Source organism: Archocentrus centrarchus, chromosome 14 (genome assembly GCF_007364275.1).
Source record: "Archocentrus centrarchus isolate MPI-CPG fArcCen1 chromosome 14, fArcCen1, whole genome shotgun sequence".
NCBI classification, from domain to species: Eukaryota; Metazoa; Chordata; class Actinopteri; order Cichliformes; family Cichlidae; genus Archocentrus; species Archocentrus centrarchus.
In genome coordinates, this window is record NC_044359.1 from 18,955,093 (window position 1) to 18,971,389 (window position 16,297).

Consider the following 16,297-nt stretch of genomic DNA (forward strand, 5'->3'; position numbering starts at 1 on the left):
TGAGCTGCTCTTTCATATTTGGGATTAGAAGTGGTAACCGATTACAGTCAGAGCTCTCAGTGACCCGCTGTTTTACTCTCACATCTGTGTGTGATGAAGGAGGTGATGAAGCCTGCATTCACCCCCACCCCCCATTCCACTGGGGATCCCAGCTACGGTCACACTTAAGATGCTAAGTTTGTCGTGGCATTGACCAGTCCGACACATGGCTGCATACATAGACCGTAGAGGACCTGCACCCACAGCATGACGGGTGGCTCATTATTCAAGCCGTTTACTGCACCTTTGAAACCATGATGACAGTGCAGTCACTGAAATTAGGATGCAAATGTTTACACGGGAGAAAACAATCAGATTGAAGGAACAAATGTTTCTTCATGCAATGACTGAGTGCTCTTATTTAGGACAATGAGAGAACATATGCTGCAACTTGTATATCTAGTCAATTACAGACACTTTTTTCCATACATCACTGACATATTTGGAGTGGATATAAAATTACTAAAATTAAAAGCATTAAACACACTGCAGGATTACTACTGTGTTAGCTGCCTTACTTGAGAAGTACTTGGACTGGAGTCTTCATGCTGAATCATACACTAACAGGGATGGATGAGAGGATCAGCCTGCAACCTTGGAGATATGGTCCACAGGTTCATGGGAATGTTTCTTTTATAAGGGGTATTAGGGTTGTGAGTGGCACTGGACACATTAAATACACCTTTGAGATGCTATGTGAACTTTAAAATCCGAAATAGTGTTAACTGAAACCTCCCAGACTTCAATTTGTACACAAAAAAACAAAAACTCCCACATAAGATGCTGTTCTGTCCAGTAATCTACCTGTTTTTTTTTTTTAATTTGTTTTGTTTTTAGAATAAACAAAACAAAGAACACACACAAATCATTTAATATTGGTCACAGGACACTAGCCGAGGGTAACCCAGCTCCCTCTGTAAATAATTTAACCTCAGAGTTATTCTTCTTTTCTCTAACATTAACATGAGTGCTGGTGCACTGTACAAAATAGGACAAGGGCTTGCTGCCAAGACAGCAATTATCTGCCACCCCTCAACCTTGTCCCACAGACTCCCTGCTCCAGGGCGCGCACCGCTGCAGCATTCTCCACAGCAGGAAGGAGCAACTCCCTGAACCCACTGGTGGGCTCCCATCACCTCACAAGGTATCATGCAATTAATTAACCAGTTGAGCATGTTCTGCAGCATGAATTATTTGTCACACTTACACTTTGTCTGTGAAGGCTGTTGGTGGGGCTTTGCGAGCAGTGTGGATCACAATAATGAAGACAACGATGAGGAAGAGAGCAAGGACTGCGCCCATCACAGCTCCGGCCACGGTGATGGAATTTGACCTCTCCGCTTGAGACTGGTCTGAGACAGAGTATAGAGAAAAGTCCAGGATACCACAAACACAACATCATCAGCATGAGAAAGCACAACAGACCATGCCTTAGCAATTAAATGAATCAAAGTGTTGACATAATCAGTTGTCAATTCAAAGACTTGAATTGACATAGTCCCAGTTTTCAACTTGTAACCTGTAAAGACCACTAGAGTAGAGCAACAGTAGTTTAGACCTGTAGGTTAGGAAGTTATTTAAGTTCATGCTACTTGTCTGACTGGGAAGTACCTGGAAAATGTTAAAATTCTAGGCAAAATTAAAGAGCTGACAAGAACAAAATAGTAGACTACTAAATGAAGGTTGGTGATGCAAATTAAAATAGCTGTCAGTACTACTTCTCTCATCGATAGCACGCAAATACAAACTGCTGCTCTTACTTTGGTTGGTGCTACATTGGATCAGCCACAATACTACTCAGCTGTGATTGGTTCAATTCAATTCAATTCAATTGTATTTATATAGTGCCAAATCACAACAGTCACCTCAAGGCGCTTTATATTGTAAGGTAAAGACCCTACAATAATTACAGAGAAAACCCAACAGTCAAAACGACCCCCTATGAGCAAGCAATTGGCGACAGTGGGAAGGAAAAACTCCTTTTTAACAGGAAGAAACCACCGGGAGAACCAGGCTCAGGGTGGGGCAGCCATCTGCTGTGACTGGTTGGGACTGAGGGGAGAGAGACAGGACAGAAGACATGCTGTGGAAGAGAGCCAGAGATTAACACATGTATTGGTATTTCTCAGGCTTCTCATGTTCTTTATTTTTGATGTTACTATTGCTAGGTATAGCTACATCTATTACTGTGGCCTTCATCCTCTGCTTGCCCACCACTGGTGGTTCGTTAGCCATCACCAGTTTGCCCGTCTGTATCTGGAAGTCACACAGGATCTTAGCTTGGTCAATCTCAACCACCTTTGTGGGTGTATCCCATTTTGACCTTGGGATTTCCAGGCCATACTCAGCACAGTTGTTCCTGTGTACAATGCCAGCCACTTGGTTATGGCGTTCCATGTATGCCCTGCCTGCTAGCATCTTGCACCCTGCTGTTATGTGCTGGATTGTTTCAGCGGCATCTCTGCACAGGCTGCACCTGGGGTCTTGTCTGGTGTGGGAGACCCCAGCTTCGATCAGTCTTGTGCTTAGAGCTTGTTCCCGTGCTGCCATGATTAGTGCCTCTGTGCTGTCTTTAAACCCAGCTTTCTCCAGCCATTGGTAGGATTTTTCAGTATAAGCCACTTCTTCTATCTGCTGGTGATACATGCCGTGCAGGGGCCTGTCCTTCCATGATGGTTCCTGTTCGTGCTCCTGTTCTTTCTCAGGTTTCTGCTGCATGAGGTATTCACTAAGCACATGATCCTTTGTGACCGTGTTCTTGATGTACTCATGGATCTTTGTTGTTCATCCAGGATAGTGGTTTTGACACTAGTCCTCGGAGTCCTTCCATTCAGTTGACTCCTCACGACTTGCCTTATTCTCTGCAAGTATTTGACAGTTGCAGTTTTCCTAGCAGCCTATTCCCATTTGCCTGTGGGATTCCAAGGTACTTGTAGCTGTCCTCAGTGTCTGTTGTTGCATTCCGGTAGTGCAGTCCGGTAGTGCTTCCCACCCTTTATTACCATCCGACCACACTTCTCCAGTCCGAATGACATTCCAATGTTATTGCTGCAGATCTGGCTGAGGGGGCTCATACCTATGCAGAACAGCAGTGAGGACAGAGCATATCCTTGGTAAATCTCACATTTGATGGTGACTTGTGCAGTCGGCTTGAAGTTAGCCTCTAGTGTTCTCCACATCCCCACTGAATTCCTGATGAAGGCTCTTAGGGTCCTGTTGATCTTGTATACTGTAGGTTCTAGGTATTCCAGGATCCATGTTAAGATGCATTGAGGCCCCATTTACACCAGAATATTTTCAGGTGGAAACTGTAACTGCACACAGCCCCTCTACCCTCCATCATCCTGACTGACACCCTCATCACCACAGTGGACTCTTTTCGCTTCCTGGGAACTACCATCACCCAGGACCTCAAGTGGGAGCCCACCATCACCTCTGTCGTCAAAAAGGCCCAGCAGAGGATGTACTTCCTGCGGCAGTTGAAGAAATTCAACTTGCCAGCAAGGACCATGGTGCAGTTCTATACTGCCATCATTGAGTCCATCCTTACCTCCTCCATCACTGTGTGGTACGCTGGAGCCACCACTAGGGACAAACAGAGACTACAGCGCGTTGTGCACTCTGCTGAGAAGGTGATTGGCTGTAACCTCCCATCTCTCCAGGACCTGTACACCTCCAGGACACTGGGGCGTGCAGGTCGGATCACAGCCGACCACTCTCACCCTGGGCACAGACTTTTTGACCCTCTCCCCTCAGGCAGGAGGCTACGGTCCATACGGACCAGAACCTCCCGCCATAAGAACAGTTTCTTCCCCTCTGCTGTTGGACTCATGAACAATAACCCTAAGACTGTTACCACCACCCTCCACAAACGCTGATGACCCTATGTCTATGCACCTGTCTGATTGCACTGATGTACATATTAGTGGAATATAGTTTACATTCTTTTATCTTTTAATTAGTCTCTGCACTGTATATTTTGTAATTTTGTAATATTGTGTTATAGTTATAGCTCTAATATCTCTGTATATTTGCAATTTGTATACTTGTATATTGTCTTATAGTTTTTATACTTATTTGTTTTTTTTTCTGTAAGCACGAAGTACCGCAGCAATTTCCTAATGCTGTGAACCTGTTCACCCATATGGCAATAAAAACCTTCTGATTCTGATTCTAACGTTTTGTTGCATTTTGGCCTGTCGTTTACACAACAACTGTGTTTTGAGTCCTTGAAAATGGCACACTTTGAAAACTGGTTCCAGAATGGAGCATTTCAAATATGCTCCATTCTTTGTTTCTGTATAAATGGCTAAAATGCTACTTTTTGAAAATTGAAGGTACTGGCACATGCACACTGTGGTTGCAACTCCTATCCACACCCTGTCAACTTGCAGCCTGGCACAGGAATACATTGTTTTCAGTGTCTCTGTCTGAAAGTGTTACTTTTTGAAAACAAAAATAGAAAACGATACTGTAAAAATAAAAAGCGAAAGTAACAGTTTTTCATACTTCCAGCTTTTAAATATGGCAGTTTGGTGCTTATCCTTTCAATAATTCAGATACGTTTTGTCTGTTGGTGACTCTTTAGGGAATTTCTAAATCTGTTGATGTGAGTGATCCTTTGAGGGGAGTATAAAAATTTCTCTTTGAAATTCTCTGCATTTCAATCAAGAGGGCATTTATGGTAGCTTGTTTCCTCCAGTGGAATTTTTTATTTTTTTAAATGCATTCCATAAGACAAAATTTCAGGCCATCGCAAAAAATTTGACTTACTTGTAAGTTTGAGTCAGTAAGTTGAAATTTTGAGAACTCGAAATTTCAACCTAGCTCTTATGAAGCTAGCTAGAGGGTACTTTAACTTGTTACAGTAGCTAGTAGAGAAATAGTTTAGCACACCGTAGTGTATTTATTACCATTCTTACATCTTGTTTGAGTAAATAAATATAATGTATAAATCAGTGAGCTTTTAAGAGCTCTAATAATTTATATTTATTTTACATTAAAGACAGAGCCAGGCTTGTTATCTCCCTTAATATTTTAATGCTAAGCTAAGCAGCTGCTAGCTGTAGCATCACAGCATCTTGGCAGGAAAACGAAAGGATACATTTCCCAGCAACCCTTAGAGTAGGTGAATTTACCCATTCCACCTTGAAAGCACTACTGACTAAGAACAAAGCACTGATACCTTGCTCCTAATCTTTATTTTGTCTCTGAGTCTGTATTGAACAGCCCTGTATTAATAGTATTAGTCACAGGCCTGTTGCAGTTTAACTGAGGTATAAAAATTGCTATTAAAAACTTCATCTGCAGTTGTATCCCAGCCTTTTGTGTGTTGAACAGTATTATCAAAATGTTGAATTAGCTTTGTTAGAACATATGCTCCATGCTGTCCACTGAGGGATTAAGGATTAATTGTGATTAGGATGCATTAAACTCACAAAACAGCAAGCTTTGCCCATCAGCAGTAATGTATAAAGCTGAACGCAGGACACTAAAGGAACTGAAGGACAAAAGGTGACACAGGAGACAAAATGCATAATGGTCAATTCCACTTGATTTAGCTGTTGATGTGGGAGAAAAAAAAAATCAATGTGCTGAGATGAGAATTCTAAATAACAGATCAATTATGATGCAGATTGAACAAGCTGGGATTTCTGAGCTCACTCCGAAAGCCACTTCTTCCTCCTCCTCCATTGCTGCGTCCTCTAACAGTTAATAACCATACGATTACCTTTGATGGCTGCTGAACTATGACAAGGGCCTCTTGAGTTGATCAAAACGCCTTTAAAAATGTAGTTCATCAAGCCAGCTGCTTTAATGCCTGGTGACAGATATTTTCAAGGGACCTGCACAGGGTGGTGAGGGATACGAAAACAGCTTTAAACCTACAATGCATGGAGCAGCTGAAGGAGTTCATTGATTGAGGTAGTGTTTTGCGCGCACTTTAAGCTAAGAAATACTGGGGAAAATTACACTTGAAAACAGTCCTGCATGTTCTGTTCTGACATTTTCTCCCATTGTTTTAAATGCCATATATTCAGGGGAGGGGTGGTGGGGCTCGGATTACTGGTGTTAGTGGTGGATCAACTGCCCCACACTGGGATCTGGCTTCAAGCTCTTTCTGGCCCTTGCAAGTCTCTCCTGCTTTAACACTTCTTCACACAAACAACGTTGCTGTGAAGCCAGCGGAAGCACATGCTGATCCTCAGTGAGGTCAGCTTCACAGACAGACACTTTCTGGCCAAAACAGAAGTAAAGCAGAAAGACATGGCCAACCCCCCAACCCCCACAAAATCCTTGCTTAGGGGTCATGCTATTGCCTAGACATCCCCCAGCCCCAGGGAGCAGATGCTGGTGTAATAATGCTGGGGGAAGGAGGGTTAGAGCACCATTTCAATATTTTGAATTTTGTGATGGTGTCAATGTGATGCCACCTCTGCTGGGGAGTTAATATCAAAGTCTCTCCCTCACTCACAGTTGTCAGCACTGCATCCCTCTGCGCTGCCTGAGACGTTCACTCACTCCTTTGTGTCTTGTGAAAAGTATCCTTGGAAACTGTTGTGTCGCAGGCAGCGAATCTGCTGATCTTCTACACGAGTCTCTCAAACAAATTCAAGCATTGGAGGCGTGGGGTGGGGGGTGACATCATTACTGCCACTGAGCTGCTTCCCCGTGTATTTTCACACTGCCTCGTTTCAAGGTCAGAATGACAAACTGCTGTGACCATGATAAGATCTGTAGGAGACGGAGAGGTCAGCTGATGAAGACTTTTATGGGAAGAGTGTCTTCAGAACCCGGAGCGCAAGCGCAACAATGTCAAAGTCACACTCATATGATATGTCCTTATAGCCAGAGGAACTCTCTGTAGTGCAGCAGGGAGTATTGGGCCATTACAGTCTGCCTGCACTGGTTGTCACAACAGCACAGCAGAGCTCTGAGCTCCATGCAGGCCCCTGCTTTCTGTGGCCAGGTAGAGCTTGTAGGACGACAGCCTCCATCAGCAGCTCCAGATGAGCTTGTTGCCATGGGGACAGTCAACGGGCTGGAGAGCAGGGACTTTGGGCCAGTCAGAAACACTCAGCGTTTAATTTTACCAGCTGGTAGACAGTGGGAGAAAGACATCGGGGTGGGAGGGTGGTGGATTTACAAAAGAGAGGGACTGTAGGGGAGAGCGAGGGCCTTTCTGTCCTGAAACAAAGCAAACTAGGACTATTGATGAGGGAACCTTGACCACATGAGGTTCTGGGTATCCCCTAACCACAGGAATACCACTGGAGATTAACTGTTCAGTATTTAACCAGATGGCAAAAGCAGTAACAACATCCTAAATAAATCTTTGTTATTAAAGAGTAATGAGGATCAGTTAAAGTGAAGGGAAAAAAAAAAAAGAAATTACATCATGCGTTGTGTCCCACATAAGCATACTGGATTTGGGGTGTGTGTGTGTGTGTGTGTGTGTGTGTGTGTGGGGGGGGGGGGGGGGGGGGGGGGGGGGTATGCAGTATTATGCGTTACAGAGCTAGAGATGATGTCATTTATAGATGAACAAAGAGCCTGAGACTGAGCAGACTGAGTAATAGCGAGCTCAAAAACCTTCAGAGAAAATAATTCACAGGTGCTAAGGTGCTTTATTGAACTAAAGTATCTCAAAAAGACTGACAAAATAATATTCCACTGCTTCTGATGACAAATATTTTCTCCCTTCCAGAAATGTACATTTTCTGTATATACAAAAAAAACAAAAGACAAAAAACATGACCACAAGGTGCTTTTCATTGACAATGTGAGTCTGAAGGTAATTATACAGTTCTCTAAATAATCAAACAGTGGCTATACAGAAACCAAAACCCCTGACAGAACCCTGCACAGTACAGAGGATGTAAGTCATTTTACATCCAGATGTATTCAAGCTTTGTGTTTTTGTTTCTTAATGCCTTTAGGTTTGGAAAAATACTGCGTTTAACTGCCACAAAAGGCAGACAGAGTGAATTTGGCACTACGAATTCCTCCTAACACACACAGGATGCAGTGAAAATCAAAACCAAGATGCAACACATCAGGTTGTTACACCCGCAGGTAAACGATAAGAAACATTTCTGCTAGGTATCTAAGGCACTAGGTGTATTTCTCAACTGAAAGTGAAGGACATCTCTCAAGGTAAGCATATTGATGACTGATCTCTATACAGAATGTCACAGTAAAACTGAACTTCATTAATCCAAGTGCAGGGCTCCAAACTGACGAGCCAGGAAAAAATAGTATATCGATTAGAGGAATTTCCGTCTTAGTGCATAGGAGCAAACGCAACAAGGGTTTAGGCTACCGTGCTTCCTGTTAGTTTCTGCATTTATGTGAAAGTGACCACAAGGGCAGACTGAATAGGTGTCAGCGATACACCAATACATTTGATTATTCTGTCAAAATGTGGCTACATGGGAAACAAATTACCAACTGTACATTTCAGTGACACTGCCATTAAAAGGGTCACCCCAATTACAAAGGAACCCATGTTCTCAATTACAACCTAGCTGTCCAGATCCCCTCCCCCTCTCCACTGTAAATGCTTTTTCATTTCATCTACTTTCTACCAAGGAAATAGTGCAAATGAAAACCTTTCATAAAAAGATAACATGTTCTGCTTTCACAAGTCTGAAGATGATTCAACCTTCAGGAAGTCATAGAAATGTGCACCTTCGGTCTATAAATTACTTCTACTGTACAGTACAGCGTTCAAAATAACATGAAACACAATCAGGGGCCATAGTCTCAGACTGATAGTTACAGTGGCTCATTATCAAATCTCATGACAACTGCGGCCTATCCGCTGCACAAAATTCACACCCTGACAGAATTTGTGAGGGTTCATAATAACATAACTAATTTCCATTTTAACAACTGTTACTTTAATATTAAAGCTTTTTTTTTTGTTTCTATTTCCGGCTACAAATCCCTGTTTACAACAGCGATGCATTAGTCATTTAAATAAGCTAATCATTGTTATCTAGTCGGTAATACAAATGTGAGACACTGTCATCGTCATATTTATACATACAAGTTTAACAAATATTTGGCATCTGGCAGCAAATACTGTATAAGTGACCATACTACTAAAGTTGGCAAGTATTCACAACTAGTGTACATGAAAGAAAAGTCAGATCTCTTCCATGCAGTCTGGTGAACAGGTACATGTGCCAAAAAAAAAAAAAAACCAAACAAAAAAAAAAAAAAAAAAACCAAACAAACTAGATTTTACCTTTTATACAAAACTGAAATTCATCTTTAAATCCATTATAGCTTTTTATTTATTTTTTTAAACCCCTGAACTACTAGCGATGCAGAGCCCAGTGACACCAACAACGTCCAACGCTTTCTCTTCAGTTTAATCACAGTTCTTGGTATGGCATGCGATGTTTGAGTCCTAAATGGCAATAAAATGTGACTGGTTCCAAATGAATAGAACATGTTTATGTTTTTTTTTTTGGGGGGGGGGGGGGGGGGGGGGGGGGGGGTTAAATCATATATCATTATTATTTAATAGCTACTCAAAGGATAATTGTGTGTTAAAGATTTAATGATGGTGGCAACCAAATATTGTCTAACCCCTGGGCTGGGGATGAACGATTAAGTCAAGGTGCTGATAATCACAGGTGAAAGTGACAACACAGCCATTACAAAAACACCGATTTGCCTACTTTAAAAAAAAAAAAAAAAAAAAAAAAAAAAAAAAAAAAAAAAAAAAATTTGTTAGTACTAAAGTGTTTAAATTGTAAATGAAGTGGTGAATGTCCGAGCATGCAGCTGCACACTCCACTGACAGATAAGCAACAATACGCCCATAAATGCCACAGATCTGTGACACAGTCATGTCTTGTTTCTATAGGTTACTCAGACTAGACCATGGTTGAGTGTGGTAGAGTGTACTGGCTGCATGATTCCTCTGTGCTACAAAATACTTGTGTCTAAGAGGCCAGCTTATGGTGGCTCCCATACAGTAGCCTCTTTAAACAATACCCCTGCTGATGGCGCTCTTGAAATTCCAAGAGCCCTGGTTTGGTGCCAGGCTTAAAATTCTCAAAGAGATCCATTATCATCCCAACACGATCATGTGGTTAACTAAAGGGAATATTTAACCTGAAATTCATCCCATAAACCAGTAGATCACATAAGTGCTAAAAAGGATAAACTATAGAAATATTTTCACTGTCTTACAGGCTTGACCGGTATAACAAACCCAGTGTGCCCCATTCATGTAGGTCATCTCAGGGATAAAAGACAAGCTGAGGACATGCAGGAGAAATGCTCATAAGGTTTTGGCAAAAACTGACAAAACATTATTGGTCAACTTAAGCTCAATTCTCCCATTGTGATTTACATCAAATTTTAGTACAAAACAAAAGTTGTAATGACTCAGTAATCCTGCAAAAAAGCAATGCAATAAGTCTCAGGACCATGAGTGTGTTTAGGCAATCAGTCAAAAAGGAACTCAGATTTCCAAGGAAGACAAATCCTGTTTTAAATTGTGTGTGTCTTACTGAAGAAAAATGACCATCTGAATTTTATGGATTCACCTGCCATCACTATACATAATCTAATTGCACTGAGAGGTCAGAGGTCATTTAAACAAATGAGAACACAAATACAAATTAGTGAGTGCAACACAAAATGCAGATTTTGTAGAAAAAAAAAAAAATTATATATCGTCACATGTCACAACTCTTCCCTAAGACAATCATACGTGATCTTAAAGCCACCGGGGCTAAATCAGCTGTAACATTCCATGTTTTAAGGCCGAGACAACAAATACATCAAAACTTTTGTCAGTCCACACGTGCACAGTCCACAGGTTGTCCACACTGAAAACAGAAACATACATTACATCTCAAGTGTCGACCAGGACACTTGAACAAACCAAGGGAACTACAGAACAGACAGAGAAGAAGTGTGAGCACACAGAAGAAAATGTGTTTCTCCCTAATTTGATAAACAAAACTTTCCAATTCGTGTTGCATTTTCATTCCTGCAGAACCAGGTAGCTTGTCAAACATACCACTCCCTACGTGAAATGACTGAGCCATCTTTATGAGATACATAATCACCGTCAGGTCCGCTATCATAGCAGTCATCTGACAGGTAGGGGGAGCTGTTTCCCTGTAGTTTAGGTGAATGAGGATATCTGACACATCTGGCCTGTTGTGGACTAGAATACTGTGTGTGTTCATGATGGTGATTCTGCTGATGGCTGTGGTGCTTGCTCTCCCTCATTGCCCTAGTGTACCCATTAACAGGATACTCTTCTCCGTTATAGCTGTTATGGTGGCGGCGGTCACGCTCGTGCTTCAGCTGGCGATCGCCCCACTCCTCTCGATCATGGTCTCGATGCTGAGCTCTGCTGCCGGCTTTGGTAGGATGGAGTTCGTGCTGTGTGGGAGCTTTCTGGAGATCATTGGGGCCCAGGTACTGCTTGGTGTAGTAGTTCCCATGAAAGGTCTGCTGCTTCCGTAGGTACCACACACCAACCAAAGACAGCAACAGGAGAAGGAATAAGGCCCCTCCCACAGCCCCACCCACTATGGAACCGAGATTACTTTCAGGAAGGGCCTCAAGTGTGGGGGAGCTCAGAAGGACGTGGCCCTTATCCACAAAAGTGGAGGAGGAGCCAATTAGAGCAGGAGTGGTAATGGTGGAAGGCATGGTGGGAGGATCTAATGGAGGGAAGGAGGGTGAGAGGGGGGATAAAGGGTGAAAGACAGAAGCAGAGAATGTCAATGCCACTACATTTTGCTAAGGAGGAAGAGGGTTGACTAAAACATCTAATAAACTATAGCAGCATCAGGTTTGCAAATTCCAACTGATAAATATTAGTAAGTAAATGTAAAATTTTATAACTCAGAGCAATGGGCTTACATATTAGATGATGGATTAATGAGAAAAGTTGTATCTAAAATCTAAGAGTATTTACAGTGTTTGGTTGCAGCCAAAGTAACAGCACTATATTTCTGTAAAGTTCAAACAGCCATTATAAGAGAACAGCAGTAGCTATTCCCCTGTGATCAAACCAGCAGGTGACAGTGATAGCAGACCTAACATGAATCAAACTGGCCAAAGCAGCCCATATTGTCATGTGTTCAACAGTTAAACTATTTCAATTGTTTAGGCTACAATTTGTGTGGTTTTTTTTTTTTTTTTGGCTTCAAAACAAAAAAATCATATTTGCTAGAGTTCTGGGGATATAGATAAGTCTTTAAAAGTGTCTATATTAAATAAAAACAAACAAAACAAAAATACACACAAATTTCAGTACTTTAACAATGACATTGTGAGTATAAATATATAAAGCCCTGAACAACCTGGTTATGTTTTTTGCCCATTTTGCTGCAGCTGCAAAAAATAAGACAACAGGCTTTGAAGCTACAAACTGGTTGAAGGGACAGCACAAAGTATTTGCATATGTTGATGTCAACTCAGTACAGTTTCTACATGCAGAGAGAAACAAGTGACTTGATGACATGATAACACCAAAGTGTACCAGTGATCTCCTTAAATTTCCACAGGCTGTTGAGATTATCAGTTTTAAAAAGGGTATACATCAAATGTCTATACATCTTATGTTTTAAATGAGCAAGGATATACATTTAAGACTCTACTTTTCAAGTATATGTTTTCACTGTGCCACGAATAGAACACCAACCTTAAAATGTAATGGATTAGTGGTTTTTATCCACAAACAGACAAGCCAAAGGCTATAATCATAAGAAGCTAGAGTAATGGAAAGAATCGGAGCCTAAAAGCTTTAATGGTGCTGCAAAATTGCTCTGCCACTTTAACTCTGGTGCCAGGCCAGATGTGAGGCAAAGATCCACATCCGAGAGAGCAGACACATGAACCCGGAGGTCTGTAGTCTCAAAGTATGTGAAATGTACAACTCCATGCAGAGGCAGTGAACTGATGGGTACACCCATAACAACACACACAATGGAGGGTACACCAACATGCATAAGCTTGTGAACACCCATACAGGTCTCTCAAAGGAAAATGAAATACGGATGATAAATAATAAATAGGAGTTGAAAAGAACTAGTTAATGTTTTATGAATCTGGGACATCATCTCACAGTGAGGCTGCAGGCTTTTGCCTCTCACTGCATGACACATGCAGAAATAAAAGAAACACAGAAAGGAGGCGAGAGAGATGAAAAAGAAAATCACATCATAATCAGAACTTCATTCAGGAAGAGAGCTTCCACTGGCAAGACAGATTTTGTGAAACCAAAGGAACATGCTCATCATTCACAACAGAGAGACACGACACACTGAGATGCCAAGCCAGCAGGACAGAGCAGAGGCAGTGCACTGTGGTCTGAAGAGGCCGAAATGATTTGCAGCTGTTTGGCCCAGGAACTCTTTTGAACATCTGGAGGCCTAATGTTAATCAAGGCTAATCAGCATGCAATTAAGACTAAATGTAATAATATCAGTATGAACACACTGTACCGTGGGCGATTGCTTGATAAACTGTCAGCATGTATAGAACAGGCGAGAGTGACAGTGTCACATTTCAGCTTGAAGGGCAATGACACAGGCAGTGATACCCTCTATGACGTGCAAACACGCACAATGCTTCCTAAGGGAAGAGAAGGCAATAGGAGTCAGCTTTGTTCCGGTGTGTATGCTCTGCTCACCTTGTATGAGAATACGCACATCCCGACTGCGGAGGTTGATGTCATTGGCAACCTCACACCTGTAAACTCCAGAGTCATTCCGCTGGAGGGGACGCAGGAAGAGCAAAGTGCTGTTTATCATTTCCACCCCTTCAGGCATTTCTCTGTCCAATCTGTAATACACAAGAGACAGAAACATTAAGACACATGGAGGCATACAACCAACTACTAATATCTAATGAAATCATACACTTGTGATGTGGACAGCATGATAAATCTGAATCTGAAACAATTATTTCAGTAGTTGAGTGAAAAATGTGAAAATATTTAAAAAGTGAAAAGTAACATTGCTGTTCATTTTATATAAAATGTAACCCTGAAAAGGATAAGTGGAAGAAAATGGATGATAGGTCAAAGTAAAACTGTATCTTACTTAAATATTTAGTAAATATAATTCTTCCTTACTCTATAAGCATTTTCATCTATTTGGTCAATTTTAATTCAAGCCAAAACAGACAATGTCACACACATATGAATACACATACCTGATCCATCTGAAGTGATGAGCTGGTGGGTTTGCGTTAGCTTTGCACGTCATTTGAACATTTTCCCGGCCCACAAACCAGTCTCCATCATACCCAACAACCGAGATATCAGGAGCAACTGAAAACACAGAAAAGCAATTATGAGATATGACCACAAAATGGCCAAACACATTAAAGGACCTTAGAGGACAGTGCTCCAAGTACCAGGCTAAAGTACCATTTGCCTAGTTTGTCTGTAGCATTATAGTGAGTATGAGGTCGGTAATGGGCTAAAGACATAAGCGTGCAAATATGCACAAAGATTTTAGATAATCTATAAATATATAATCTGCACAGAGAAGCAAACATTTGTGAGCGCTTGTATATTACAATGTTTTTCACAATCCTAAAAGAACCATCCCCCATCCATTTTCTATTGCTTTACCTTTTTTCATCTGCACATTCATTATAAAAATAAAGTAAGTGAAATATTGTGTTGACATTGTGCAAAAAATCTATTCATCAAAGTGATCACAGGGTTTATGAGAAGTCATCTGCACCACCCTGGTTCTTCTTCTGGGATGCATTTGTTTCACACACAGATACTTTGACAAAGTAAAAGGTTTAGTTACATGGAAAAATTGTTGCCACATTTTTTCCATTGTTGCATTCAGTGAATAAGCAAAATTAAAAAAAAAAAAAAAAAGAAACCTTTATAGTTACCATCTGTCACAAACCAGTAAATCAGAGCAAAGTAAAATGCATCTGTCAAACAAAGATTTTGGAGGAGGTCACTATACTCCTTTGATAAGTGTGGTAACAGATGGTACGTACAGACATAGCTGTGCCACACTGACTGCATACATTTACTGCTGCGTCTAAGGGACTTTCCTGCCAGAAAACATTTTCTGAATAACCTTTGTTAAAACATAATACTTGTAGGGAGATTCTTTTTGTCAACTGACCTTTATGCAGTTTGTTAAATCAGTTTTTGGTTTTTTTAAATTTACCACCATGCTCAATGAGTGAAGCTCTGACACCATGAGTGCAGTGGGTAACTGGTTTTAATGACCATTGCAATCTTACTGCACAAACTCTTCTGCAAACTTTAATCTACTCACTCTGACCAGAAAAGACTTATCAAACATATTCTTCAAGTATTTATTGCTAGTGACTGTTTCACTAATTAGCTTTCTTTCAGTGGTTACATTTTACTTTAGTTGCTAACCCACACTGATCACTCACAAGGGACTTACACTGCACATTGAGCTGGTAGGGGATCCTGAAGTCATTCTGCAGAGCTGGGTGGCGGACCACGCAAGTCAGCATGTGGCCCTGGACATGGCGTGTGGGCTGCCAGATGTAGCGCACTTGTGTGCTGGTAGTACCATTGGCTTCATCAAATAGCTGCACCTCTGACTGGCCAAAAAGGTTGGACTCCCAGGACACTTCAGCAGGTGGTCGGGCTCGCTCAGCGATACAAGTGGCTACAACAGTTTCATTGCCACCATCGATCAGAGCATTTGAACCAGCAGACACGTAAACCTTTGGCTCCACTAGTATTAATAGTGAGAAAACAGAAAAAAGGAACTAAAAATTTGCAGTAGGCTTCTGTCCACTTTGCTTTAATAATGGCCACCGCAAGGTGGTCATAAAGTAATATTCTGGTAAGTAACATCGCAAGCAGTGACAATTTGTGATATAAATGACAACACAAAATTGAAAAAACAGCATTTAATCTGCAACTGCTCATAAACTGGATAAGTGGTTTTCTAATATAATCACTGGGAATACTGTAGATACAGACTAAATTTGCATTTTCTGTCCTTTTCTGGATCTTTTCACTGTATACAATGCAAGACTGCACATTTTGTAGAGTATCAGCATGATTTCATGCATGGGGGAGGACACTTAACACAAATGCCTATGCTGAACATTTTAACATAGAAGGGCATATAAACGCCACAAGACTGGGGAGGTCAAGGAAGACTTCCACCAGAATTTTGACACTCAAACATGATTGAAAACAGAATAACTGATCTAATTGTTTTATCTCTACCAAACATTACCTAAAGGA

General features: G+C 41.3%; 1 protein-coding gene across 2 annotated transcripts in view; it reads right to left on the minus strand.

The window, feature by feature from the left end:
• nectin3b (nectin cell adhesion molecule 3b) overlaps positions 1 to 16,297 on the minus strand; it is a 28,414-nt gene that overhangs the window by 3,347 nt on the left and 8,770 nt on the right. The window contains exons 3-6 of one of the 2 annotated variants that reach the window (XM_030747096.1): positions 15,477 to 15,776; positions 14,242 to 14,359; positions 13,718 to 13,869; positions 1,247 to 1,391 (exon numbers count right to left, since the gene is read on the minus strand). In XM_030747096.1, coding sequence (XP_030602956.1) covers positions 1,247 to 1,391; positions 13,718 to 13,869; positions 14,242 to 14,359; positions 15,477 to 15,776 — 715 coding nt within the window. Of the gene's footprint in view, positions 1 to 1,246; positions 1,392 to 9,792; positions 11,742 to 13,717; positions 13,870 to 14,241; positions 14,360 to 15,476; positions 15,777 to 16,297 lie in introns of those variants that run through there. The other variant, XM_030747095.1, reaches the window with a different exon arrangement.